This window comes from Charadrius vociferus, unplaced genomic scaffold (assembly GCF_000708025.1).
Source record: "Charadrius vociferus isolate BGI_N301 unplaced genomic scaffold, ASM70802v2 scaffold72, whole genome shotgun sequence".
Lineage (NCBI taxonomy): Eukaryota > Metazoa > Chordata > Aves > Charadriiformes > Charadriidae > Charadrius > Charadrius vociferus.
Window position 1 is genome coordinate 8,324,237 of NW_009647830.1, and position 27,526 is coordinate 8,351,762.

Here is a 27,526-nt window from a genome sequence, read left to right on the forward strand (position 1 = left end):
ACAACATGATGTTGAATTACTAAACAAAATTCATTTTGATTTTAAGAGCATATTTCATAGCATAAGAGCAGGGACACTTATGAAATGAGAAAAAAGTACATTCAAGCTAGAAACACTGGGAATAATTTTGCTTTGTTTTTTTAATTCTTCCTGAGCACAAAGCTGCCCTGCCTTGGAATGTGCACTTCTGAGTCCCGAGTCTTTCTGCCTCTCCTCTTTGTCAGGAAAGGAGTTCATTTACTTCAGGTGTCAAGAAAACACAGAACATTTCACCTTATGTGCACAGCAGACTTCCACACCCCCTCGCTGCCTCATCTTATTGTCCTAGTAATAATCTGACTGGAAACAATAGGTTGAGGAAAAATAGCTTTACAAGTGAATTCTCTTGGCATTTTTGATTTACAGGAATGTGGGGGAAGTAATCATTATTTAGATTACAATATGAGCATGTAATGTGTGCACAATATTCAGGGTGGAAAGTCTTTGAGAACTGAAGCTTACCTCCAGACAGATCTATGAGCTAAAGGTTGTATTTGCCACTTGTGTGTGAAATGCAGCTTTAATTATTATTCTTTCCTTTGTGACGGTGTTCTGCTGGATTTCATCCATCCGTTCTAGTTGAAATACTCCATCGCGTCTGTTCAGAATCCTCTAACAAAAGATACAAATCAAGTTGTCTAAAGTTGTCTCTAGTTGCAGCTCAGTAGAGGCAAGAACGTGGTTGTGCTGATGGTGATGCTATACGCTGTTAACTTACAGTGGTGCTGCCTTTCTTCTTTACCACTGCTTACCTAATGTGGATCCCACCTGCCTCCCTGCGGGCCTTGTCCATAGCCCTCAGGCAATGTTTGGGTGACCCATGAAGAAATGGAAAATCTTGCTGCTCCAGCTAAAACGGTTAGTCTTTCCACTTCCATTTAAAACGGTTTTAGTGCTCAAAAGAGAACTAGGATGTATCATCTGCCTTAACACAGATGCTGTATCTTCTGTAGGGTGCCTCCCAAGCATGCCATTAAAAAGTTGCAGGGAGTAGTGAAATTGAAGTTAATGACGAGTTACATCATTTCTCAGGAAAAGAAATTGCAAACTATGTTGCGATCACAAAAATTGTGTGAACCTAAAATCAGTATTGCAGTTTTACAGTACATAATAGTTTCACTGCCAGTGTGAAACCTCATCTAGTGAAATAAAATTATCATGGTTACAGGTGCAACATTTCCCCTGTACTCTACTCCCCACTAACTCTTCTAAATATAGTTTTATATCTGCCGAAATAGAAAGAAATAAGAAAAGTCTTGAGAATGGTGCATTAAACAACTCGGTGTTTTCATTAATGCTGAGCTTTTCATAGCCATACTTGTGTATTCATGCATTTTTGATTTAGGGTGCATGGGGTGTGTTATTTATTTATTTTTGTCAAACATCTCCCTGCTTTGGGTGGACATAAGTAAATAGTAATAGATTTTATTAAATAGTTCTGACTTTTACTTGGAACATATGTTATTTTAGGTTTTGTTTTTAGCACTACGTCACAACAACTCTGTAACAGTGTTTATGAAACATGATACAATCCTACAGAGGGATGTCTGAAAAACCTGTCTTCAGTTTGGAAAAACTTTATACTCAGCCCAATCCATAAATGGTGGGGGATGTACTGAAGCTAAATTTTGATGCAATAAAGGATTATTTCTTAGAAATTTATACTTGCTATACTATTTGAAGTGTTGTCATGAACATTCATGAAGCAGATTCTCATCAATAATTTATTTTTTTTTTTTACAACTGAGCTCAATTTCAATTTTATTACCATTGGTAAAGATAAATACAAATATAACAACACTCAACTGACGAGAAGTAGGGTTGGTCCTGTTTAACTGACTGTCCAGAAAGATATAGCTTTGCCTAAAAAAATGTTATATAAAAACTTCCTTTACAATACATCCACAAGAATGTACTGTACACAGCTTTTTATTGTGAATGTTGCAAAATTTAACTAGAAACAAAAAAATGGCATCTCTAATGCCCAATTTTGTAAGTAAATGGTTGTGTTTGATTGTGAAACCATAAAAAGTGTTTAAGATAATTCTGTAAAGTTTCACCAAGCTATAACGATCTTGAAAACTTAGCTAGATTTGCCCTACTATAGTCTTTTAATTTTAAACGTAGTTTAGCACAGAGCATTGCCACTGACTGGAGTTACCGTCGGCACATTTTACGTGTATGTTTTCATTTGTACTAAGATTAACATTGACATGAAAAGCGCATCTTTTTATAACTCATTTTTATTGTCTTTTTACCTGCTTTACTAATTGCTTCCTGCTGGTAACACAGAAAGAGTCTGAAGAAGGCAGCTGGGCTCAGGTATGAATGACTCTTTCACATGATTTTTTTTGAACAGAACGCTAATAATAGTGTCATTAACAGTGTATCGCTATGCATAGAGGAGTATAGTATTGTGACAGTCTCTCAGTGATTGAATTACGATTTACACATTTTAGAGTTCTAATACAAAGAAAAGATTCTCTGGACAGGTTTGCTAGGTAAAGAACAAAGAGGTGTATATGCTGGAACTATTTTTCTTAAAAGAAATGGCTACATTCCAGAGACATCTTCTACCTCCCAACTAAATTGAGAAAAAATATTTTCCTCATTTTTGAGAATAGGCTAATAAAATATGCCAAGAGTTTGAGATCTAACATTTCTAAAATTACACTGGATTTTTTTTTAGAACAATTGTATAAATCACACCCAAGTATCAGTCTACAAATAGTCATGTATAATTAGGAACAAATTTTTTCACTTTAGTTAGACTATCAATTGCTTATATTCTTCAGCTTCTTTCTCTCTCCATAATGTGTGCACTTACTTACATAATCGTTCTCTCTTTACTTATGGCATTCCTTTTCTCTTCAAAATCTCACAAGAATGAGAGATGAGGGGACTATATTTTCCCTCAAAGAAAATATATCCAGGTCGCACTGTGTTATCCTTTTGTCTATAACGATAGGAGACATTAAAAACAAAACCAAAAGGATAGTTAGGCTTGAAAGCAATGCTCAAAGAAGAGCACGATCCTATTGAGGAGGTGTTAATCTTGCAAGTCATGAGCTCTCTTTTCTGCTAAGTTTTAGTAGTACCAAAATAATTGGCAATAGTGAGATGTACAATCTATCTATTTTGCATTTTAATTGTGCAACCCATATAAAAATAGCTCAACATGCATGTGTTATTTTCATATACTTTCTTCCTCACCCCATTGAAATTTCAGCTGAACAATGAAGTAGCTTAATGCTTTGATGCTAACTTCTACGAGGAATCTGATTTGCTCCTATCTTAAGTAATTAATTTGTTGAGCTCTGCATATGATGCACTTAGGTTTAAGCTTTTCACAGCTGAAAAGACCTCAGAAATAGAACGTCTTTGGTCACCTGCTCTCACTGATGCTGAAGGCAGATCAGGGAAGCTTGGCTGGCAAACAACTGAAATTAACTTTTTGCCTCAAAAGGACTACAGGTGTGTAACCATGAAGTGTCATTAGATGCTATTTAGGAAATCGTAGCCCCCACTAAACAGTGACACAAACTTCAGTTGTTTCCCTGGGGCCATATTTGTATTACCTACATATTACATATTTGTAGGATCTGCCTAGCATAAATATTCTAGGAGGTCAGTTGAAAGCAAGTAAGATTATGAAACAAACACTTTTTGATTGTGTAAGAACTTTGCTTGCATTTACATCTCAAAATTTAAGCTATGATTTCTTATTACAGAAAAATTAGTTACATTTTACAAAGATAGAACACAACACAAACCAGGCAAAACTGCTATTCGTAACAAGTATCTCACAGTGACCTCCACCTCAAATGTCAAAACAATGTAAAACTGGCGTGCATTTCTTTTAGGCAGAATTTCTAAGATAGGAAGTCTCACTGGAAACAAACATAGGATATAGTTATTCTGTCTTCAGTCTGTCGTGCAACCTTGAACAAACTCAAGAATTTATTCCCCCTCTCCTTGTTTTCTTCCCTGTAGACCCTGGCTTATGGCGATATGAACCACGAATGGATAGGTAACGAATGGCTCCCCAGTCTGGGGTTACCTCAGTACCGAAGTTATTTTATGGAATGCCTGGTAGATGCGAGGATGTTAGATCACCTGACAAAGAAAGATCTGCGTGTGCACTTAAAAATGGTGGATAGCTTTCATCGGTATGTTGGCATAAAGACTACACCTGTAAAGATGTTTGTGTGTCTGACGTAGTGCGCTGTGCTGCACAGAATAAATACACTTACTTTCTGTTGTTCTGGTGTGGAAAACCACACAGACAAGGGGCGGCTGAAAAGCGAGCGTCAGAAATCTGAATTGAGAGAGATTCCTTTAGCAGTAGCAACTGCATTGCAATTCTGTCTCTCGTAACTAAGATATCGGTACAGGTAAATTTCATAATGAGTGGGGAACGATTAATATATAAACAAAGCCTTGACAACACAGAAATGGGAATAATTTATTAAGTGGTTTAAAGTACCAGAAAATGGTAGACTACGATTTGAAGCCTTGAGATCTCATAATAATGAGAAGTTATTGTGTGTAGCACATAAAAGCTGTTAACAGTATGAGCAAATTGACAGTTGTTCATGTTATCTAGGGATATAGCCAGGAAGCTAAATTGGAAATATGGAAATAAAGGCATTTAGACTTTAGGGAGAATGATGTTTATGTGACAAGAAGTGGATTTATTTTTTTAATATACTGTCTGATTTGCACTTTTTGGAGGCCTGATTTGACAAAACATTTCACGCCTCGCAAGGGCTGACCTTTTCTGAATATGATTTTTAGTGTTTTGGGTTTCTTATGCTAGAACATTTATTCAAACATACTCATTTTGGTTTTGTCCATTTCATTTTTGAAGTCTGTGGAGTTTTTTTAATGGTTTTGCTCTTCCCTCTGTCCTCAAGATTTGCTACATGGGCACCATGAAACACCTCATGTGAAATGCAGGAAATATATCCTACATATCTTCCCATCTTCAAAATTATCTTTATTAACTCTGTAAATGTTTCTCTTTAAATAACAGAACAAGCTTGCAATATGGAATCATGTGTTTAAAGAGGTTGAATTATGATAGAAAAGAACTGGAAAAGAGAAGAGAAATGAGTCAGCATGAAATAAAAGGTGATAGTTCCTGGGAATGAATACTGGGAATGTTTCTTCTTTTGAAGCTTGACACTATTAATCCCTTGTCATGCCATTTTAGCAAAGCATTTAAGCATGTGCTTTAAGTAAAACTAACGTAAGTCCATCTGTCTTCAGAAAAATGAGGCAACTCCTTAAATTAGGCACAGTTGAGTACTTTGCTAAATTGGGGCTGCAATTTTGAATGGCGGTTTGATATATAGATTTTGCTAAATTGGATTTTGGGGACAGACCTTATCCTAGCCTCTTTCAGCCTCAGAAGCAGAAGGCCAAATAGGCTGCAGAACAATGGGACGTGCTGGGGGCAACACTGGGAAACCGGAGCCCTCGGGCCCCTAACACTGTACTCCTGCTTTTGAAAACCTTTGCCTTTGATTTCTTACTTCAAAATGTGTATCATAGAAAATGTTGCTTAGAGGGGTGCCCAGTGAGGCAGTTGGTTGGTATATAAGAATAGTTCCTAACAGAACTGCCCTTATAAGATTTAACATAGATTCTAAAGTATTTTTCTGTTTAAAGCTCTCTAGAGCAGTTTCAGGCTCACTGCATGGTTCCTTTTATATATAACTATTAGGGTGGTTGGGGTTTTTTTTCCATTATCAGAAGTGAATCCTTTGAGTCCTTTAAGCATTTCCAGCTCTAGCAAATACAGCAGTTAGCACTTCTCAAGCACAATGCTGATTGGAAGAGCTGAAGAAAAAAATAAAAATTGCACTAATGCAAAGACTTAGATGTGGAGGCATCAGCGTCAGTCAGCCTGAGCGGGTATAGCTGGAGACTAACGTGGGGGAATTGGGTATTGATCTCAAATTCTGGTGTTGCTTCAAAGCTAGTCATGGCTAGGACATAGGTAATAACTCATAGTCACCTTCACCCTGTTGTGCATCGGTCAGTTAGACATGGTCCCAGGTGGGATTTAGTCTCAGTGATCACTGGCTGCCATGCCGTGTTTCAGCCGATCCTGACCCCGCAGTCTGGGATGCTCGTGGTCAGGCGATGGAGGATGCCTGCTCCCAGAACAGCTACATCAGCTGGAATTCTAAGGGTTCAGGAAAAAAGCCTCATCACTTAATAACACAAAAATCAGTATTACATTTCCCACTCACAAGTATAAAGATCAGTATAAGTAACTTACTTTTAACTTTATGTGCAGGGTAGGATGCCTTTTTTTTTTTTTTATAATAGCCAAATCCTCAAAAATGGTTTCCTAGCTTGTTTTGTTGCCTTAGCTTTATAATTGGCATGGACCTTAACAGCTTAACCAGCTTTCCGAACTAAAAATAGTTTTAGTCTCTAAAGCTGTGAACTCACCGTTTGCTTTATGACATGTTATAAAATGGTAGGTGCTGACCCAACTCTTGAGAGCCTTGTATTAAACATTTTAAGTGAAGCCTTGAGGAATGGATATTTCTCCTGTGCCCTTGCGCTGTTAAACTGTAACAATCTTGCTTGAGAATTGAAAAGGGTATCTATAGGAGGTGCATTCTGGAGATGCCCTCTGGAGGCACCTTTCTCCTTTGGCATCGTTACTTAGAATAAACATTTAACTTGAAGGTTGCTAAAACCACACGGGGTTTTGACTAGCAGATATTAAAGCTATAAAGTTTGCTGGCATTCCTCATTTAAGAAATAAAACAGTGTGACGTCCACAGTGCATGCACAACTACTTGCATGCACCTGTACAGCTTGGAAGTTACCGGCTATCAGGAGACTAAACTGGTGTTATGTCCTTACAGATGTGCTGGTATGGAGCAATGATCGAGTCATACGCTGGATACAAGCTATTGGCCTCCGAGAATATGCAAATAATATTCTAGAAAGTGGTGTACATGGTTCACTTATAGCACTGGATGAAAACTTTGATTACAGCAGTTTAGCTTTATTATTACAGATTCCAACACAAAACACCCAGGCAAGTTTGCTCATGCTACTTCTGGTTAATCATCTGTACCCATTATTGCCTTTTATTCACCTTCAAGCATTTTAATTTTTTACTTTGGTATCTCTAGGCACGGCAGATCCTTGAGAGAGAATACAACAACCTTTTAGCACTAGGAACTGAAAGACGACTCGAGGAAGTAATTAATTTTATTTTCAGTATCTATAAAATATCACAGTAAAATATAAAACTTAAATTGACTGCATGAAGACGTATTTATTTGCGCATTGTTAAAAAGAATCAGTTACAGCTTTAAGAAAAAATTAGGAAATGCCAGTCAAGGTTTCTAAAGTAACCTTGGTATGGCTGCATATTCATATCATTTTGGATGCTGAATTTGGCACTGCACTCTTACCTTAAGATGAACGTTTTCCATAGAGGAAACATGCAGAAAGGGGTGGAAGTTTCACTGGCAAGAGCAAGCGGTGGTGGTGGTGGTGAGGTGCATGTGTGGATGTCTGTGCAACCTATTGTTTAGGACACTTACACCCTTTCTTTAAAAATAAAGAAGAAAGAAGACAAGTGGATTTTTGTTTGGGTTGGGTTTTTTGGTTCTTCAAAGTTGATCAATATGTAATAGAGTGGGACTTGGGGCAGTTGTCTAGGACGGAGAATCTCAAATGGAAAATATTCATCTTAAGGTAAGAGTCTAGTGCAAAAATGTTCAAGGCTTGCATTTCTGCATGTGAGGTGGAATAAAACTTTTAGGGACTTGTTGAAAATGTGAGATGCCTATGAATTCTGTGCGTGCACATGAGTGTTTAATTCTTTATTAGCACTTTACATAAACCTTCTAATGCAATAACAAACCACTGCACTTTCTGTCACTTTTAAGAAAGTTCTACTTTAGCTTATACTAAACCCTTCTACTATATCAAGCCAGAGATTTAAGAAGTTTTCCACCCTAGCATTTAATATTTCTGAAGGATTTACTTTTACCAGAGCGTCTCAAATGCTTTGCAGTTACTACATGCAGTGCAACAGAGCCAAGTAGTTGTTGTGGAATACATTTGACAGTGGGAGAGACAGCACACAGCAGGATAATTAATCAAAAAATTTCATTTTGCTTTATCAAATACGACCCTGTGTGTTGACAGAGCGACGACAAGAACTTCAGACGTGGCCCCTCCTGGCGACGACAGTTTCCTCCGCGCGAGGTTCACGGGATCAGCATGATGCCGGGCTCCTCGGAAACGCTGCCGGCTGGGTTCAGATTAACCACAACATCAGGGCAGTCGCGGAAGATGGCGACTGACGGTATGCGGTCGTTTCTGCACTTACTGTTGAAAAGCAAGAGACTTATTCTGGCATGTTAATTTGACTTTTAGTGCATGTCTGTGTTGTACTGGAACGGCTGCGTTGACCTAACTAGTATAAGGATGAATGGAGTCTGGGAGAGTTGAATTAGGGAATGGAAAAGCACTGATTTTGCATACTATTGATTTTTAAGTAAATGTTTCAGCTCATTAGCCTCGCTAGCAGGGGGAGTGTATTTTAGAGAATGAACTTAGAAAGGGCTGTCACCTTTAGTTTCCTGTTTGACTTTCAAACTAATTGGTTTAGCTTTGACCATCAAATAACTCAAGTTGCTAACACATAATAACAATCAGATGGGTAGTGTAATTAGCAAATACTGAATTTCAGGTTCTAATTGACTTACTGTATACCAGTCTTAATTTTATCTGGAAATCTTTTAACTTCCAAAAGATGCACTAACTCAGCAATTTTTGGAAAAGTAACAAGCAGATCATAATTAAAAAATAAGTAAAATGTAAAAAGCATTGTAAGAGGGCAGGGAGAAGGGACAAATCCCATTGCAGCTATTCCTTCAGGAATGATGATAAAGCCATGTATACCTGCCTGAAGTTCTGAGAAGTACCAGGACACAGATTGGCCCATTTCAAATACTGATGTTTATTTTCTCATGAGAGAATTTAGGTCTATGAACAGACTTGTCTCAAAGTAATTTAATTCATTGCTTGTAGTGATTACATTCTGTAACTCTTGAATGAACTTGGTATGACAATATTGCCATCTAAATTCCATTAAAGCCATCTAAATTCCATTAAAGTTTCTCACCTTTAAAAATATACTTTATAGTTGCAGTTACAGATGGAATAATTTACTGATTGCATCACTTAATTCCATTGACTCCACTGCTCATGTGCACGCTTTGCTTTTAATCCTGCACTTTTTGGCAATGATGAAGTTGTAAGACAAGAATCCATTCCAAGGCAAATTCCAGGTACAAATAAAGGTATTAGCTCCCTAGGGATTTCCATGGCCCACATTACTGTAGTAGCCAAGAACCTAACAAACAAACGTTCATGGATTTCATCTTCTAGCCATGCTGTAATGTAGAAGATACGGAGAACTAAGGCACAAGGGAGATTTAGTAATTTATTTGAGGTCTTCCAACCGGTTTATTATTGAGCTGGGTACTAAAATCGGTAGACTTAAAGGTAGGTAGCTTCGAAGACCTACATCTTCATCCAGGATTTGGCTTCCTATCTCCCAGTGCTAAGAATGCTATATTACTTAAACAGCATGATAGGTACAGTGTTAGGACTTCAACAGAATAATGACAAAATTGAGTTTTAAACTGTATTCACTTAAGTTAGATTTCAGTAGTACACCAGACGTGAAGAAACCCCGAGTTCTGAACTAGACCATGCCCAGATCATGTCATAGAAAGCCACAGAGCAATTCAATAGCCACCCTTCCAGTGGGAAACAGACTGATTTATTTTCTTCATGATTCTAAAGAGGTTCTGGTTTGTTTCTTTTCTGTTCTGTTTTGTTTCTGTTTTTGTTTTTGTTTTTTTGCAATTTGAAAATGCTTCATCACGACTGCAGAGGTTAGACAGCTCAACAGTTCGCACATACTCATGCTGACAAGGCCTAGCAAAGAAGCCAGCACTGAATTGTTGTGAGTATTCATAAGGGGCCATTATGAAAGCTCTTTATATACTAAATCCAGTATTCCTTGGCATTATTCAAGCAAGAGCCAGCATGGAGCAGAGGACCTAAGTCAGACTCACTAGGGTGGTCATTTGATCATGACAACAGTCTCAAGCTCAGTGCAGGAGATGCTACCACTATTCTTTTCCCCATCTCAAACAGCAGGTTGTTTCTGCTGAAACCACTTTAGCAGATAAGACAAAAGTTTTCAGACAACTGCGGTCAGATGAGAGCTCACCAACCATAACGTATTTTGTACGTACGCACTCAAACTTAAGGCTAGAATTGATGAGATGGCAGTAGGCACAGGGAGTGAATTTACTTTATATGAGAACTTGAAGTAATTCTACCAGAGAAAGAGAAAAAAAAAAAAAAAACAAACAAAAAAGTAGTAAAGCAGAAGAGATTTACTTTCTCCTTTTTTTTTTTTTTTTTAAATGAGAGATATGGCTCCATTTAGATCAATAAGTAGCTGAATAAAACTAGAACAAAACTTCCCCTGTACAGAATTGACCAGTGGCAAAAAAAGGATATTCTGAGCTGAATGCAACTTTGGATCAAATCTAGTACTGGAATTCATGTTGCATTTCTCACCACTTACCTCTAAAACATGGCTATGAATCTCACAGATTCACTTTTCCAGAGTTCTGCGGAAATACACTGTTTTCTGCTACATCACAAGTTTTACAAAATATACAACATGATGAGCGCTTTCATCAATATGGCACCATTTCATGCTAATATTTTCTCAGTAAAACAGTTTTCTTTTCCATTTAATTACTCAGGGGATTGTAGGGGAGATGGAAAGAATATTTGGATGGCACCAAAACCTCACCAGGCATTAATCATTCTTTGATAGCTGTTACATATTGTAGGCAAGACATGCCAGGATCTGCAAGAAGTCCTTTTCTTTAGATTCCCAAGGCTGGTAGATGGTTGGGGACACCCAGATTTTACTAATTCTGGTCATGTTCAAAAAGTGCTTGGGAACAGCAAATGTTACCAGTGGAAAACACAGATTGCTCAGGGTCCTACTGATGACATAAGCCTTACTTTATAGATCTTCAGGAGACTGCAAGAGTATAAAATCTTAATCTAATTGAAAAGGGAACTTTTCATGCCACTACTGAAAAATAAGCACAGGAGATATATTTTTTTTTCCTAAAATAGGTAAGTTTAGTGGCTTGTCCTACAAAGATGAAGCATACAAACTACATAAATCTTTTCATGCGTACATATGTATAGATTAGAGCTTGGTGTTACGTCAGTATTGTCAATGACAATACTCTCACTGGGTTCAGTGAGGGTAGAAACAGATAGCAGAGATCTGTACTTTTTCTCCTATATGCTTCAGAATTGCAGTGTTGAAAGCAATAAAGTATGACCAAGAAATTAAGTTCAAGCACCAAGCTGTCTATTAGGCCAACAGGAACAGGCCAGGCCCATGAGGTGTTATTTTCCAATAGGTTTGAAGAGTGCAACAAAGGCAGAAACTGAAAATTGGTATGTTAACAAAAATTAACTTAAGATTATCCAAAGTGTGGATTCCCACTGTATTTAAAAATTGTCTAAAAAGTAGCAATCTACAAACAGAGGTAAAGTAGCAAACTTTGTGGGCACTATATGTATATGGGAGTTTGTATAAACATCTTTTTGCTCAAAATACATAAATTATACAAACTACACAAGTTAACTTCAATTTCTATTGGAGTATTAGTAGTGTTTCAAGTATCAGTGATATGTAAAACATCAGTACTTGTTGCTTGTCCACTATTCTGCCAATTACATTCTAATCTTAAATGCTTGAGAGCTCTGTAAGAATATCAAATTTACATCTAAATTGTAAAGGCTAATACATTGAGGATAACAGACACTAATATACTACTATTTCTTTTCACTCACTATATAGACCTTTTAGAGAAGCAACAAGATGGTGTGAACTAGAACTTTAGTATATGCACTGTTCGTAACTGTAATTTCAAAATGTCACGCAGGTTAGAAACCAAAGAGCAAGTTAAAATAATTTTGGATTTCAGTAAATTATATATTAAAAAAAAAAATGCAGGGAAAATATTTCCTTCATTATTCTATCAAACTTGAAAACTTAAACTTTCAAGGATGAATGCATAAACAAAAACTGCTCGTATGGGGGATGTGAAGTTGGTTGAAGGGCAACAGAGAGTTTTCAGAATTTTGTGATCACGGTTCCTGAGTAACAGTTTCTTCATGGAAGGAACGGATTGATATTTGGACAAAAGGGAAGATTATGCATAACATGCCTCCTGAAATTTTCCAGATCCAGGTCAGACTGAGACCCAGGCCTGTAACACCTTACATAGAATATATCAATAGCTGTATTACTCTGGGGACTAAGCTATCTGCATGCATAGGATCAGGGACTGACTCTAAGCAAGCAGCAGCGGGGTTGGATAGCTGGATGAGCTATCATACAACAGCAATATAAGAGATTTTTTTTTTATACTGAAGGGGAATATGCATACGAAGAGCAGACTGAAAAGAGAGCTGCAAATGGGTTGCACGTGGAACAACTGAGGTGGGCTGTGATCACAGCAGGCTGCAGGTTCTTGCATTCTGCTACTCGCCGTTCTTAGAGAGAATGTCAAAGCCTTGTGTTTCAAAATAGTTTATGACAACAGCACCATTTAGGTGCAACCTTACAGTGTCTGAGGATGTTTGTTCAGAACAGCTGGGTTCAATTCATATGCTTTCAAGTTGCATTTCAGGTATTTTTTTTAAATATTTGTTGAAGCCACCGTGACAAGCTGCCAGAAACCATGAACTGATGTTCTCAGAACAGTTACGTGAGCATACTCTGCGCAGCTCAGTTTGAGTGCACTCTCAAGATCAGAAATTTAAGAACATTAAAGACTGCTGGTGTCTGGCCATTTAACCTCGCAAAGAAGTTTACCATAGAGCACATGGGACGGGTCAAGCTTTCTGCCGTGGTGGCTGTATGGTGGTTGCCTAGCTGAACACCTGCAGTGCCATTACACAGCCAGTGGATTTGGCAACCGCACTGTCTAAGCTTTCCCAACGCTTTTCTCTTCTGAAATCCTTGTCACCACCAAGTCAGAAGGCTCAGCCAGGACAGTTTCATTGCCAAAGGCTGGGGCAATAGAACATACTAGTTTCACTTTTATACTAATGACATGTTAAAGGGAATTTGGCAGAATCAATGATGTACTTCACAAGTCCTCTTTGGGACCCTTCATTGATAAAGACAAGTGGAGAAGAAGAGTTCCAAAAAGGTGTGAATGATAATCTGAAAACAGCTGGTCCATAACAAAGGGTGGACGAGGTAAATGCTGTCCATCATCAGGGTGGACGAGGTAAATGCTGTCAAGCTGCAGTGAACAAGGAGAACCACAGAGTACATCCACAAGGTCTATGCACTTAAAACGCATTTTTCAGCCTTGTGCCGAACAGGCAAAGGTCTCCAGATGCAGGAAACGAACCCCAGTGCTGAATCAAAACAGCAAGAAAACAACTGTAAAATGAACATAAGCAGGAGTCTGTTTTGATCTAGGACAAAAATTAGTACACATTAGTAAAAGATTAAAATGCATTATTAATAGATTTATGTTGCAGATCTAAAATTAAACAACAAATGCATGTCTCCCTGAAATACTCAAAACCCATGCTTTAGTAAAACATGCAATAGCTTACTTAATGCTATAATATTTTCTAGTGTCATTGCATCCTAGACCAAAATCAGATCAAAGAATCTCACTAATTAATGTTTGTTTATTTTTTCCCTTAGATGTCATCTCTTTCTTCTACTTTACCTGAGGTGCACTACCACTACTTAGGAAAAAGAGCATTAAATCTCTCTGCAAGAACAGGGTAATAGGGAAGAGAACACAAAAGATTTATCAGACAAACAGCTATGATGTTCCATTCATGTATTGGTTAGCCTAAAACAAGAATACAAAAAAAAAGAAAAACAAAACAACCTCCCCCTTTCCACTCAGCATCTCTGTCATCAGAAATTTGGCAGTAGTGCACATCCAAAGCTTTTATCAAATGAAGCCACTCATTTTTACATTGTTCCATCTGTTTTATTGTAAAATACTAGACATTTACGTATTTACTGTGTATGTATTTCTTTTAAAATGTGTAAGTCTTATGTAAATGGATATAAATATGATTTTTTAAAAATAAAATCTATGGTACATGGGGTCTCAGTGCAAACATTTGACAATACAGTGTCAATAATACTGTTTGTATCTTTCCATTCCACCATTTTTACAGTTTTTGGATTGTAACAGTCAAATGAATATGTTTAGCAGAGTTAGAAGCTTCAACATGTTCCTACTGAGAAAAATCTGTCAATATTTAAAGCTGAACACCTGCCTCTGATGATGTATAATAGAATGACATAACCTGGAACTGGAGCCAAAATGGACCTCTAAAGACAAAATGGAAGTGTCAGATACCTATAGAGAAGCATCATGATGGCTCACCTCTTAAAAACAAACAATTAAACCCAGAAGAACTGTTTACACAAAAAAAAAAAAAAAGCAATTTAATAAAACATGATTTATACAAAAAAACAAAAACTTTCTTCTATGTTACCTGCGGACCAAGAAGAATCTTGCTTTACCAAGAGCCACCTTTTCGTTCCAGGATCTTCAGACACCAGCCAGCATTGGAAAATTAAATCTAATATTCGCATAGAATCAGATTCTTGTTTCCAGACATATTCAACAAAGAGAAAGAAAGAAAAGAGAAGCCAAACCCCACCATTTCTTCATTATAACAGGGCATTAGACAGGCTCCTGTCTAACGTTATGCTTTTAGCCAAGATGGCCTTGCTGAGACTTCACAGAAGTCGATTTTATCAGAGGAAATAACTGAAAGACAGAGTGATTAATATATAGTGTATAAAAGTTTAGAAGAGCAACTATTACCTGCTGTGGCTTTATTTGGTGGTGTTATTGTTGTTTATTCTTTGTTTAAATGGGAAGTTTCAAAGTAAGACCTACTTAATAGTCATTTACCTATTTGCTATTTTTCTGCTGCTTGATCTTAGCTCAAGACCTGTCTTTTAGTTATTTCTTTTAGCAGATTGATCTGCAATGTTTGCACGTACATAAACATTTGTTTTGTCTATTTTCATTTGGCAAACTTCAGTCAATCAGATGGTGAAAGATTTTTCTCCCCCAATGTCAATAAAAAAAGAATTCAGTGCTATTTGTGTTTATAAGTCTATTAAGCTTGGTACATAGTATTAAAATAGTTCGGATGCCAGATACTTCTCATAGCTAAGCAGAAGCACGTTTTGCCACTAACAGGTAGGAGTTACAATGGATTTACTGGTCAGAATCTGCCACGAGAGGGAGCACTGAACTTGCTGATGGGTGCGATATGATGGCTTGGGTTCGCGCGCATCTGTATAAAGGCATGGCTTTTTTATGTACAGTTCCTCAGGCTTAACTGACTTCATTGCTGATGTTCTTTATTCTCCTCCCTCAACCTCTTTTTGGATTATTTTAGTCCAGAATGTCACGCAGTAACATTTTCAGTGATTGCAGCATCATTCGAATACACTTCCCCTCGTAAACGCCAGCTCACATTTTACCGAATTCCTTCTGCAGCCTGCACTGCCACAGCCCACACTCAAATTCAGGGGGCAGAGGGGCATGAGGTGTGTTGGGGGAAAGAAAGAGCAAGATCTTGCAGCCAAAACTGCAAGTATCCTTTCTTCCACATAATGGAAGAAAAGAGACCAGGAGACTTAAAAATATATTTTTTAGAAGAGTGTTATTGTGACTTCAGTTTTAATCTAAGGCTAACATATAAAATCTCCAAGTGTATCCCTGTCTCCTCCACAAGAGCTGAAGCTCTGCTCTCAACAGCTAGAAACTATGGCTATGCTAACTGTTGGCTAGTTGGCTGTTACTTTCACTACGCTGGAAATAATTATTACATCAACCTCTTCCAGCCACGTTTCAATAACTCCCTGACCATTCAAATCTACCCAGATGCTTCTTCTCTCTAAGAACAAAATTAAGAAAATCAGTGTTCTCTTACCACGTGTTAAATGGGCTTGTTTTCCCTTGATGATCTAATAAGGCCGCTGGGCAGCACCGCAGCCGTGCACAAGAATGACTACTCTTTCTCCCTTTCTCCAGCTCTGCATAAAGCTAAAGCTGTAGACAAAGCATTCTGCAATCACAGCTCCTCAGCAAAAGGCTCCTCTGGAAACCAGCAGTAATGCCCGTGAAACAACTATTTTTCCATACTGTACTGCTGCAGTAAGGTGGCTTTCTGTCTGGGTTTTCTGAATGCTGATGAAAGAGACATTTGGCATTTCTGGAATCCTCCAAAGTACCAGGGTGGTAGCAGAGTGAATACACCTGAGCACTCTGCCCCCTCTCTTTTATACCAGTCTTGATCTTAAATGATTCCCACCAAAACAGGAAAAAAAAAAAAAAAAAGAAAGAAAAGAAAAGTTAAAAAATTGCTCAGACTCTGAAAGTAGAAGTTATCACAAACAGTTTTGTCAGAGACACTTTAAGAATGCTAACTATTCAAGCTTTTCACAGTTCAGAGGACAGATAATTGTTTCTCGTCAATCTTAATATGAACAAATAGCCCCTCAGAAAGGTAAGTGCCTAAACACCCATTATTAATGTTGGCTTGGCTTTTTTTAAAAGAAAAAAGGAAAAAAAATGTCCAATATTAATTCTCTCTTCCTTAAAAAAAAAAGGAGCTCCAAACTAGACAGGCAGCCTTTCCTTACAAATGGAGAAACTGGTGTAGGAACGTGAGATGTCATTGGGAAAACTATACAAGATCTAGGAAATTAATTCTCTTCTCCTACATCCTATTGCAGTATCTTTACTAGAGGGCTTGTGCTCTCCCCAATTAGTTCCCCTCCCCTGCTTCTGCAATTACAACATGATGGCTGCAGCTGGGATAACTATAGCAAACATACACAACTTAACCTCTCAGCTTTCATTGCACAAAAAAGTAATGAGCATGCACCTTTTGAATGTGCCACAGGTTCTCTGTGATAAGACCTTTGTAGTTTCTCACCAGTTTAAAAAAAAAAAAAACCAAACAAAAAACAACAACAAAAAATCCCAACCAAAACCCACAAACATCAGTGACAACTCCCAAGATCTCTCTCTTGCTCTGCAGCTCTTCAGCATACGTTGCTAAGTTGTAGCACTGTGAAACTGAAAAATACTCAGCAGTCTCTGCAAGGTATTCCATTATTTGGCATGGGCCTCCTATTAAAGCCTCGGTACTTGAATAATCCACCCAGAAGAAAACAGTATCTCCAACTAACTTCAACTTATATAAGAACTATTTCAAGAAAGTTTGCGGGACATCTCTGAGGAGCAAAATTACCCCCACATATAAATCACTAACCTGTGTAGTTAGCATATCTACCATAAAGGATCATTAGCCTTTACTCAGTCTTTAAATGCTTTTACTCCCTGTTAAGATTGTGATTTTCAACTAAATCAAATAGCTGAGCAGGATGGCTACCTTATGCAATTATTTGGCAAAAAACCAAGTACAGCACAGACTCAAACTAGGCTGTTTTATTATATGACTGTATGACCTGGTTCAACACAGTTGGCTCACAGCTGCAGGCAGTCCCTAGTGAAAAAAAAAAACCAACCCACACCGACATTTTATTTATTTCCTAAGTAACTGGTAGAGCTCATTGACTCTACAAAAAAGTCACAGGCACAAAGCAACATCGGGGTATGGCTCATGTTAATTAGCATCTATCTATCACCTTTTAGCTCCTACATCAGTCTTCTGGCTTATCTCTTAACAGGGCTATCGTCCTTACCTCTACACCACAGCAGATAACAGTATTTTGGGACTCTTTTGAGGACACATGGCCATAGCAAAATATATCTAGGCTTAACTTCTACCTTAGCTTAGCCTAAGTATGGAACCTCTCTTCTATACCAACATCATCTAAATTTGTGTATTGCTTACCGTTTCTTCCTCTGGAAAGCATTGAAAAGTTTGAGTAACTTCTCTGCTTTTAAACTTTTCTGTGAATGTATATTTTAAAAAGGATATTTACATTTATTGTTCAATTAAAAGCCTACAGCTTGAGAAGTAATGCATGTAGAAGTGTATCCTCCATCCCCTGGTTTGCTGAGAACCATGTAAATATTTTGAAATGGCCTTTAAAGTCAAGAATGGGCTGCCTAGTATCTGTATTTGCTAAAATCCTTGGTTATATATATCTCAGTGAGCCTGAAATGTCTAATTATGTCAGCCAAAGCACAGTCTGGTTATCCTTATCATAAGTGACACAAACCATAACAACAAAATTATCAGAAAATGCAAAGGGTAAATGCCTGCCTTTATTTAAAATCCATAGCCTGTATTCAATATTACTATGGACAAATCAAGATTTTCACAGATTTGAAAGCCAGAAATTATCTATCATTCTACAAAAAAGGCACTTCAGAAAGTTATTGAGTAAATAAATTATAGGAACCTAGTTTATTAAAAAGACTTAGGAAAAAAATATCAGTGGAATCAAGAAAGGTAATTTTAAAATTTATAAAAATTTAAAAGACAAAGGATCATAATTTACAATAAGGACAAATACATCTGCAATGATGTTCACATTAGAATTCCTTTTTATTGCTGTCTTCAGTTCATGACTTACCTTTTGTTTTAGCCTAACTCAAATTACTGGTCACATTATACAATAATGGATTGAAATGTAAGGCTACATGACATCATATGACATAGATAATCCAGTAACTCCTTCCCTTTAAGGCTATAGAAATGTACAAATTCTAGTTGCAATTCTTAGCAACCTTAATATCCAGCATATAATGACAGCAAGCAGAGACTTTAGTAGGCTTCATTGGCTGTTACAATATGATAAAGAACACAGAAACACTTATAAAGTAAAAAAAAAAAAATTAGTCCCAAATCATTACTAGTTTTCAAAAGGTGGTGTTTCCTAACAGAAAGTGTCTTTGTATACTTCAGTAATTGACATGTTTGTTATCAACATATTATCTCATTTACTTTTTCTTTAGCACTTCCTCAATGTGTTTAAACACGCTAGCATCTTCAATGGTCGGTGTTATCTGCAAAGGAAGAATACACAGAAGCGTATGATAGTATGATAGATTGTGGTCCTTCAACAGTAAAACTGAATTTTATTCAGATAATCTCCTAAATCTAGCCTTCAAAAGCAATCAAGAAAAAAGTATCTGGAAAGCTCTGGAACATGCAAATCTTTTGGGTAAGCTACCGTAGAAATAAAATACAATGTACTACCATGAAGTCAGGGACCAGTTGCAGAATGGTCTAGAGAATCGAAACCATGATGTTGTGTCTTTGGATGTGCACGTGTGCCTAATTCATTAAAGCACACACATCTCCAGCTTACCTTATATGGCTTTCCACTGACAAGTGCAGAAAGAGCTGAACGTGGTATCTTGCCAGAGCGTGTTTTTGGTAGCTGTTTCACAAACACCCCCTTCTGGAAAGCCGCTACTGGACCAATGTTAGTTCTAACTCGCTCAACAATCTCTTCCAAAATCTTCTCTTCTTCTGTCTTTATTCCTAGTGAAGAAGTTCATATCCTTTAACCTCTCTGGGACTTGTGCAAGTCTCAGTAACATTAGTAGCAGTGAGATCTCACCTTCTCTCAGTACGCACAGCGCAAATGGAACGTGTCCTTTCAAAGGATCCTCCTGGCCCACAACAGCACAGTCTGCCACAGCGTGATGGAACAGAACACACTGAGGGATGGAAAACAAAACTACACTGAACTAATAATAACTGAACATTTCAGTGAGAAAAATCCATAGGCATGCACATAAAAAATAGACTAATTTCTTACATTTTGACAGCAAAAAGTATTTAGTCAGTACACCTCAGGATTCCAGTTACACATGTTGCAGGTGCACGTGTGTATACTTTCATACATGCTTAGGTGTAGTTTTCAAACAAACATAAGGAAAAAAATACAGAAGCACAATATACAAATATAGAACAAAGCAAAGGTGATTTCCTTACAGCTTTGGGCAAGTATCACATCTTTGTTTTTGTTAGTGAGATCTTTGCTGGAACAAATAACATTAGTCTAACATTACAAATAACATGGCGTTAAGTGCATGGAGTAAGGACCAAAACCACAGAAGCACTCTTGCTATAGGGCTATAGTCGTATTAGTTCATTCTCTCTGGGTCCTTCATCTTTTTCATTCTGTGCTGCACAAAGGCATAGGTTCAACCAAAACCAACTACAGGCCCAACCTCAGCTTGTAGCCAGCCAAGATTGTTCAGCTGACTCTCTCGGAAACATTAGGTCTCAGCCTCCTTAGACAAAAAAAAGGGAATTAAACCAGAGTCCCCTCCTTCCTACTACACATTTATACAATTATACAAGTCATGGACAGCAGCACTAATATCTCTCTTTTAGGAAAAAAAAGAGAGAGATTCTCTCTTCGTTCCAATTAGCTGAAGTTCCCACTTCCTGGAAAAAAGTCACCAAGATGTCTCGAACATACGGAGAAGTGTGTCACTAAGTCTGGGACAAAACTGGACTTAAAATACCAGCTGTTGTCAATCCTCTTCCAAAGCAACTGGCTCTTTTCATGTAGTTATCAGTGTCCCTTGGGGCGTCTTGCTGTCAACAGTGCTTTCAACATGTCCTCTGTACTCAACCACAAAAAGGACATAACATGACCCTACACAAAGGCCACACAGAGATCACATAATGTGATTGTGCATATTAAATTATTTGTGCATACAAGGACTGTATGTTTGCCAATAACAGATCTTCACATACTGTGTTGTCAAAATCAAAGGCAGTGCAATGACTGAAAGGAAGACTAAAAGAAGCTTTAAGAATAAAGGCTTTTTGGTGGTTTTATTTTTTTTTTTAAGTAGGAACACCACATGGTCACTACAACACAGACCAAGTAGCTTTTAGCAAAATAAATCTGCACAAAGTGTTTCTTGCATAGTTTGTTTGAAAAAAGCTATACTCACTTCACAAACTATCATCGCAGAAATGTCCCATGCTACAAAAAAGCAAATGGGAAATACTTAGGCTTAATATTAGAAGCATGCTCTATCAAAGTACAAAAGCATGACCATTTACACACACCTTTTGAAACTGTAGATTTTTCACAGTAATGAAATGGGATGTGCAAAAGCCGTTTCTAGAACAGCAAATGCAACAGCCTGGAGTTTGTTCTGGCTGGGCTCGTCCCAGAACTAGAAGGGCAGAAGAGCCTGCTGTAAAAATGCTGAAGCTAAATATACGCAAGTGCATTTGAATTCAGATGCAGTGTACTTTGTCCAGAAGTCATTGTATCCAAACTGACAAATCATACAGGAATGAACTTTACACAACTCCAAATCTCCATGGTATTTCAATGCATCACATACACCTATGAGCTTCTGTCACTTCTAGTGCAGAGCCTCAATAATGCATTGCATTTCCTGCTATAAATACACATTCTTTCTTGTTCTGACTTCTTGACCCTGACCGCAGAAACTTGATTGCCATAGGAAAAAAAAAAAAAAGAAAAAGAAGAAAATGCAATGAATTATGTAAAAGCAGATTAGTAAGGTCTACGCCCAGAGAACTGTGCTTTCCTCAAAAACATAGACAAAATAGTCTGCAGTAATCTGACATTACCATCAACACCATAGTTACCTACCACGCATCAACAGGATCCCTACGGTGGAGACTGAAGTGTTGCCAGCTTGTTTTGTAATGGCTTGTTTCTATCATTCCAGTCTGTCAGTTTTTCATGGAAGTCTTATGTTAAGCTGGAATACTGCAGTCACTGTAATATTTTTCTTCACTACTCTATCCAAAATCCTACCAACATGCCTTTGACTTTGGGCCAGCTAATTTCAAATGACTGAAAATCTAAATATGAATTTTAAAATTATTGAACTTTGTAAAACAGCTGAAAAGAACAGAATCGGCACTAGGCATTTAAATTTTTTTAAAAAGTAAGAAAAAAACCTCAAGAAAGTGAAATGGCATTCCTGGAATGATCACTGGGCACAAGGATGGACATCTAATGCAGCAGCAGACAGAAACCCCACCATCAGGAAGGGCATTTCTCATGCTAAATTTTTCAATTTCAAGTCTGTTCCCTCAGATAGGCAAGATTTGATTTGGGCTTTTTCAGATACAGCCAAGGCAAGCAGGGACACCATAGATGTACAGACAAAAGAGATAGATGGATCAACACAAAGTGAGGTTAACATTCGCTGATTGGCAAGGTAAACAGTAACACCTTCTGCACTGCAGGGAAGCCAGAGCCCCAATGATACTAATAGATAACTTAGACAAAGAAACTAATTGTGTGGAACGTAATGAAGCTGAAATTCTTAGTCGAAGCACTAAGGAAAAACTTGTTAAGCTTGTAATGCAGCTATAATGTAAATGCAGATAATATATTTGCTCAACAAGGTGACTGTCACTTAATTAGATGGCGACTCAATGAACCTCTAATTCTGTATTTACTGATCTTACTGAAGAGCTAATTGTGGTCTTGTTAATGCTTTCCCATTTAACTAGCAATTTGCTGTGCATGCATTAACAACACTCTTGGTTTTTAGCTTTGTTCAAAAGGTGAATAGAAGAGCTTTTAGAACTTCACAGTGAGGGAACATGTTTTTGTTTCTAGCGGAAAGACCTAACTAGCAGGGAGAAAAACAGAGACACTGAGCTCAGGAGGATGGATACAAAGATAATACAGCTGAGGGGGTGACTCAATTCATCATTTATTATACTAGCTTCAGATTCAGCCTGAAGCAAAGAAACAATGCCCAGCTCAGCTCTTGAGCAGCACAGCAGTACAGGTTGGGGATGAGACTCCCTGCTGGGCTTTAGCGGAACAATACAAAAAACTGACTTCAAAGGGAACGAGGTTTAAGTGGACGGAGAGCCACCTTCAGGGCTTCATAGACCCAAGCCAGGGCAGCGACTGGTTCAGCTCCCTGGCTGACTGAGCCTTGAAAGATTGCCTATCTGTTTACTCCTCTGTAATCAGAATTTCTTCTATTCTCTTTTAAGTTTTCTAGCCTTTAAAAAAAGTCACTAAACTAATAGACATTATAAAGCAAAAAATTACTAACAGATTAGTTTGTGATTCAGTGAACAGTTAAATTCAAAGTTCTTCAGAGAGTATTTTTCCCTCATACATGCCCAGCACACCTTTTCCTATACTCCCTGAATAAGCAATTGATATGTCATCAGGGAAATTTGTAACTGGCAATCAATCACAGTGGTTCCAGAGAGGTGAGTGAACAATGATATGAAATTCAGATAGTATTATGAACTGCACTATTTTCAACTTTTTGAGTTGCATGGGTATTACGTTAATGACTTTCAATTTAACAGCAGGGTTGTTTTACAGAAATTTTCATTGTTCATTTAGCACTGCTCATACAATAAGAGACAAAACAGCTCTCAAGAAACTGTGAAGGAAACTCTTCAAATCAAGAAAAAGGACTGAATGTGAGTCTATGTGAACCAAAAACTGTATTTTAGGAATAAAAGTTTCTACTAAGAAAGTGCAGTAGCTGGTGAAACTACCTGGTATACAGACCCTACATTATCTTAATATATTCCCAAATAAATATGTTATCAGAGCTTATAGGAATGCTTCCCATGATACCATAGCGCCCCTTAACTCCACTTTTAAATGTCAAATCATGCCTGTTTTATCAGCCTCATGGTACAAACTTATTATTATTGACTAAGTTTATTATGGTCCTGGAAAGTACCTCAATAGGAAGGACCTGAAACAATTGATATTTTTGTTAAAAGCATCAACACATGCAATCAAAAAAAGCAGGGGGGAAAAAAAAAAAAGAGAGATTTTGTGAGATTTTCAGTCTCAGCTTGCTTTATTTATCTTTCACTCTGCTATTTTACGCTCAGGCAATGCTCACCTCTTCAATTGCGCCTGCTGAAATTCTGTGTCCAGCAACATTGATCACATCATCAGCTCGAGACAGGACATATAAATAGCCATCTTCATCCATGTAACCTGCATCCATAGTATCATAATATCCCTAGACAACCAAAAATAAACTCAGAAATAGTACTAGGAACATCCATCCATTTCCTGTGAAACCAACAAACAAAACTGATGGTTTCAAGTGAAATATGTTTTTGGTGTGTGAGAGATTTAATTCTGTAATATTTTTCAGCATTCTTATGTCATAATATACTGTGCAGATCTCTCTCCAGAAAAGGTTTTGTAGTCTTTGTTAAGACAGAAGACAATCCATAAACCTGGATTTTTTCCCCACTCTGCTTTCTTTGACCCCTGACAGCTTGGAGAAGGATGTTGCCTGAATCTACACAAGGAGAATGGAGTTGTTACAATACAATGACAGTTGTCAAATTGCCCCGAAAGGTATTCCTGTCTGCTGGATCCAAACAGACATCATCACCATTGTGATGCAAGTGCACACAAATAACAATTTGCCTGATCAATTCACTCATTTACTTTTATTGAACTAAACCTTCCATTTTGGACATCCACATAGGACCAATCAATCTATTTCTATAAAGAAAGGAGGAAGCCAGTCCTTGGGTAATTCATTTGTCAAGGAAACATAAATAATTCAGTAAGGAGCCTCCGATGTATTTACATGCACAGTGGACAAGTGTATATTTTGGACTAAGTTAGAATGACTGCACAGCAGTAGTATATTTGAAGCTATGCTAGTCTAAGGTTACGAGACATATCTTTTATTAGATCAAATTAATTTTATGTTCAGAAGCTGGAGGTTTACTTCTACTTCCAAGACTATAGGTCTTGGAAAAAAAAAAAAAAAAAAAAAAGGAGTGTGCCCAAAATCTTAAAGTATGTATGAAGAAAGTTTTACCTTGAAATGTTTTTAATTGTATAACACATATATCAAAGTCTCCCATTAAAATAATATATGGTAATTTTGTATGTTATCCAGTTTAAAACTACTATCATTAAGTTCTGCAGGACTACCAAAAGTTTATATAATTCATTTTGTAATTCTTACTGGAAATTTTTGGAAATATAACTTCTGGAATGTTTCCTGATTTTTCCAAAGGCCTGAGAACGCTCCAGGAGGCAAAGGCAACCTTAAATTAAAAAGAACAGAGTGAAGCAGTCAGAAACACAGTAATGACTACAACTCATGTTTTCCATCATACTTTATATTCAGATAAATAATCATTGGCTATTCAATCAGAAACCAGTTCTGTTTAATAATATGCTGATAACAGACCAAAAAGACTATATATTTGCTGTGATCACATGCATGTATCTCTGAAATGTACCCAGACCATATCTTTTATATAACATGAACACCTCTGATTCAGTAAAATAATGTTTGGTTTAGTAAACTCTACATACTGTACTAAAAATACAATATTTTCTTTGAAAGTATGTTGATAAAAGTCACTTTTAGAACTTTCTAAAATAACTGGACTTATTTTTATTTCTTTTTAAGAAGTGAAGCTGCAAAATTTTGGATTGCTTTACTAGTTGAGATTTCAATGCATACTATACACCCATTCTTCAGTCAAGGATGCGGGCACGACGAAATATGGGATATTTCACATACGTATCTGTTGGAAGAAGAGAAGCTACAGAAGTCTCAGGTAACAAAGAAGTGATTGTTTTTTCCTTCAAAGCTCTGATAGGGTTAAACACAGCTTACTTGATCTGCCTAAGAGATACATATTCAGACACATCAACACAAGTTTTATGACACTTAACCCTAGTAACAGAGAGACAACAGCAAGCAAGCGTATTTATACAGATAAAATCATAAATGCCTCATACAGATTATACTAGCATATGCCTGCATTCCTAACCAGCAAATTTTTAGCCTGAGGTATTTTGTTTTCTACTCTGACAGTGCCCCTGTGATGCTAAAAGGCAACATCTCTGGCAGTGAAACACCTCTCTGTAGTGTAGCAACACTGGTATCATTACAAGTCTCCTATGATGTTCACGTCACAAGAACAGGCGCTACCAGCTCAGTCACATGCCCATTTCTAACATTACATTTACAAAAATAATTATTTTTATATAAAAGGATATATAATTTTTTAACCTAAATATAGTATAAATAGTACAAGCTAGATTGAAAAGGCCATATCATCTAGTAATGATTCAAATCCATGATTTTTTACAACCCCAGTTTTTTTCAGCTTAATTCAGCTCGATTAGCATAACAGAATATACTGCTAAAAATATTACTACTTTCTCTGAGGGTTCTGGCTCAACGCATCCTATAAATCACATTCCCTGGAAGTATGGTTAAGGTAAGGCCAGAAACGCCAAGACACTTCCTAAGTAGTCACCGAGGCTTCAGGAGGGTGGGTTGACTTCTGTCCATCTGGAGGGAATTCACTGGCCTATTTTAAGCCTGTCAAGCCTAGTAAACATCTTTGTGATACACAAATATGATCTATAGAGTATTTGCATTGAAAAAAATAGATTAGAAAAACAATATATTGATCCTGGTGTTTGTGTATATACGAGTTTAAACGAAAAATCTCTTGTTTAGATTCAAGAAAAACCACTAGAGAATGGTAGTTACTATGGTTGTTGCCTGGTTGCTAATAGCATAGCAATTCATAACAGCCTCAGTCATTGCAAATTTTGCACTTTAAATTTATTTAACAGTCTGAAACATCCCTGTGATGGAAGAGAAAGGAAAATTCATATTGACAAAGTCCTTAATAATTTCTCCACAGCTCTATTCAGCACTTTGCAGTAATTTCAGCAATTTTATTGCTGAAATCAGAAAAACATTTTCCTTTCTGTAACCGTAATTGCTTAGAAATCGAAAGACAGAAGTATGCAACATATCACCAAGAATATAATCCCTGCTCTCACCATTAGGGGGGGGGGGGGGGGTTTTTTTTTTTTTTTTTTTTGCTTCTTTATTTTTTCTTGGTGCTGTTTTTTTTTAAAAGCAAATTTCAATGATAAGTACATCCACAGTGCATATTCCTGAGTCTATGGAAGCCACACTGCTAAACTACTGGCTACCACAAGTATCTCTATAGCGCAAATCATAGCACAATACAGACACAATCTGAAAATGTGAAAATGTGCCTCCATGGCTTTCTGTAAAAGATTACTTGCAGTTAGGACTTCATTTCACCTACTAAGGAAAAACTGAATGCCGTCTTCCAGGTGTCCATCTTTCAGGCAAAATAATTCCAGAGCAATGGGCACAAACAATTCTTCCGTGATAGTAAAGTTCTTAGCATCATGAATAACTAGAATTTCTAGGTGCTGTGCAAACACAAATAATAATAAAATTAATAAAGGTAGAATTCAGCTTGCCAGAACATAATTACATGTATTGGAATTTTGCCAGGACATCAGGATTAAAATGCCCAGAGCCAAAAACACCTCCATCCCACT

The 27,526-nt window shown here is 37.2% G+C and overlaps 2 protein-coding genes across 2 annotated transcripts in view; one reads left to right on the top strand and one right to left on the bottom strand.

The window, feature by feature from the left end:
* PPFIA2 (protein tyrosine phosphatase, receptor type, f polypeptide (PTPRF), interacting protein (liprin), alpha 2) overlaps positions 1-14,623 on the top strand; it is a 358,128-nt gene extending 343,505 nt beyond the window's left edge. The window contains exons 24-32 of the mRNA XM_009882625.1: positions 835-897; positions 2,332-2,361; positions 4,033-4,208; positions 5,075-5,172; positions 6,930-7,105; positions 7,203-7,271; positions 8,230-8,388; positions 9,967-10,060; positions 13,874-14,623. Of these exons, the coding sequence (XP_009880927.1) occupies positions 835-897; positions 2,332-2,361; positions 4,033-4,208; positions 5,075-5,172; positions 6,930-7,105; positions 7,203-7,271; positions 8,230-8,388; positions 9,967-10,026 (831 nt within the window). The 3' untranslated portion in view covers positions 10,027-10,060; positions 13,874-14,623. The remainder of the gene's footprint in view (positions 1-834; positions 898-2,331; positions 2,362-4,032; positions 4,209-5,074; positions 5,173-6,929; positions 7,106-7,202; positions 7,272-8,229; positions 8,389-9,966; positions 10,061-13,873) is intronic.
* A 4,439-nt stretch (positions 14,624-19,062) lies between these two features.
* ACSS3 (acyl-CoA synthetase short-chain family member 3) overlaps positions 19,063-27,526 on the bottom strand; it is an 85,490-nt gene continuing 77,026 nt past the window's right edge. Inside the window, exons 12-16 of the mRNA XM_009882666.1 lie at positions 25,140-25,221; positions 24,045-24,167; positions 19,760-19,859; positions 19,505-19,680; positions 19,063-19,199 (exon numbers count right to left, since the gene is read on the bottom strand). Coding sequence (XP_009880968.1) covers positions 19,134-19,199; positions 19,505-19,680; positions 19,760-19,859; positions 24,045-24,167; positions 25,140-25,221 — 547 coding nt within the window. The 3' untranslated portion in view covers positions 19,063-19,133. The remainder of the gene's footprint in view (positions 19,200-19,504; positions 19,681-19,759; positions 19,860-24,044; positions 24,168-25,139; positions 25,222-27,526) is intronic.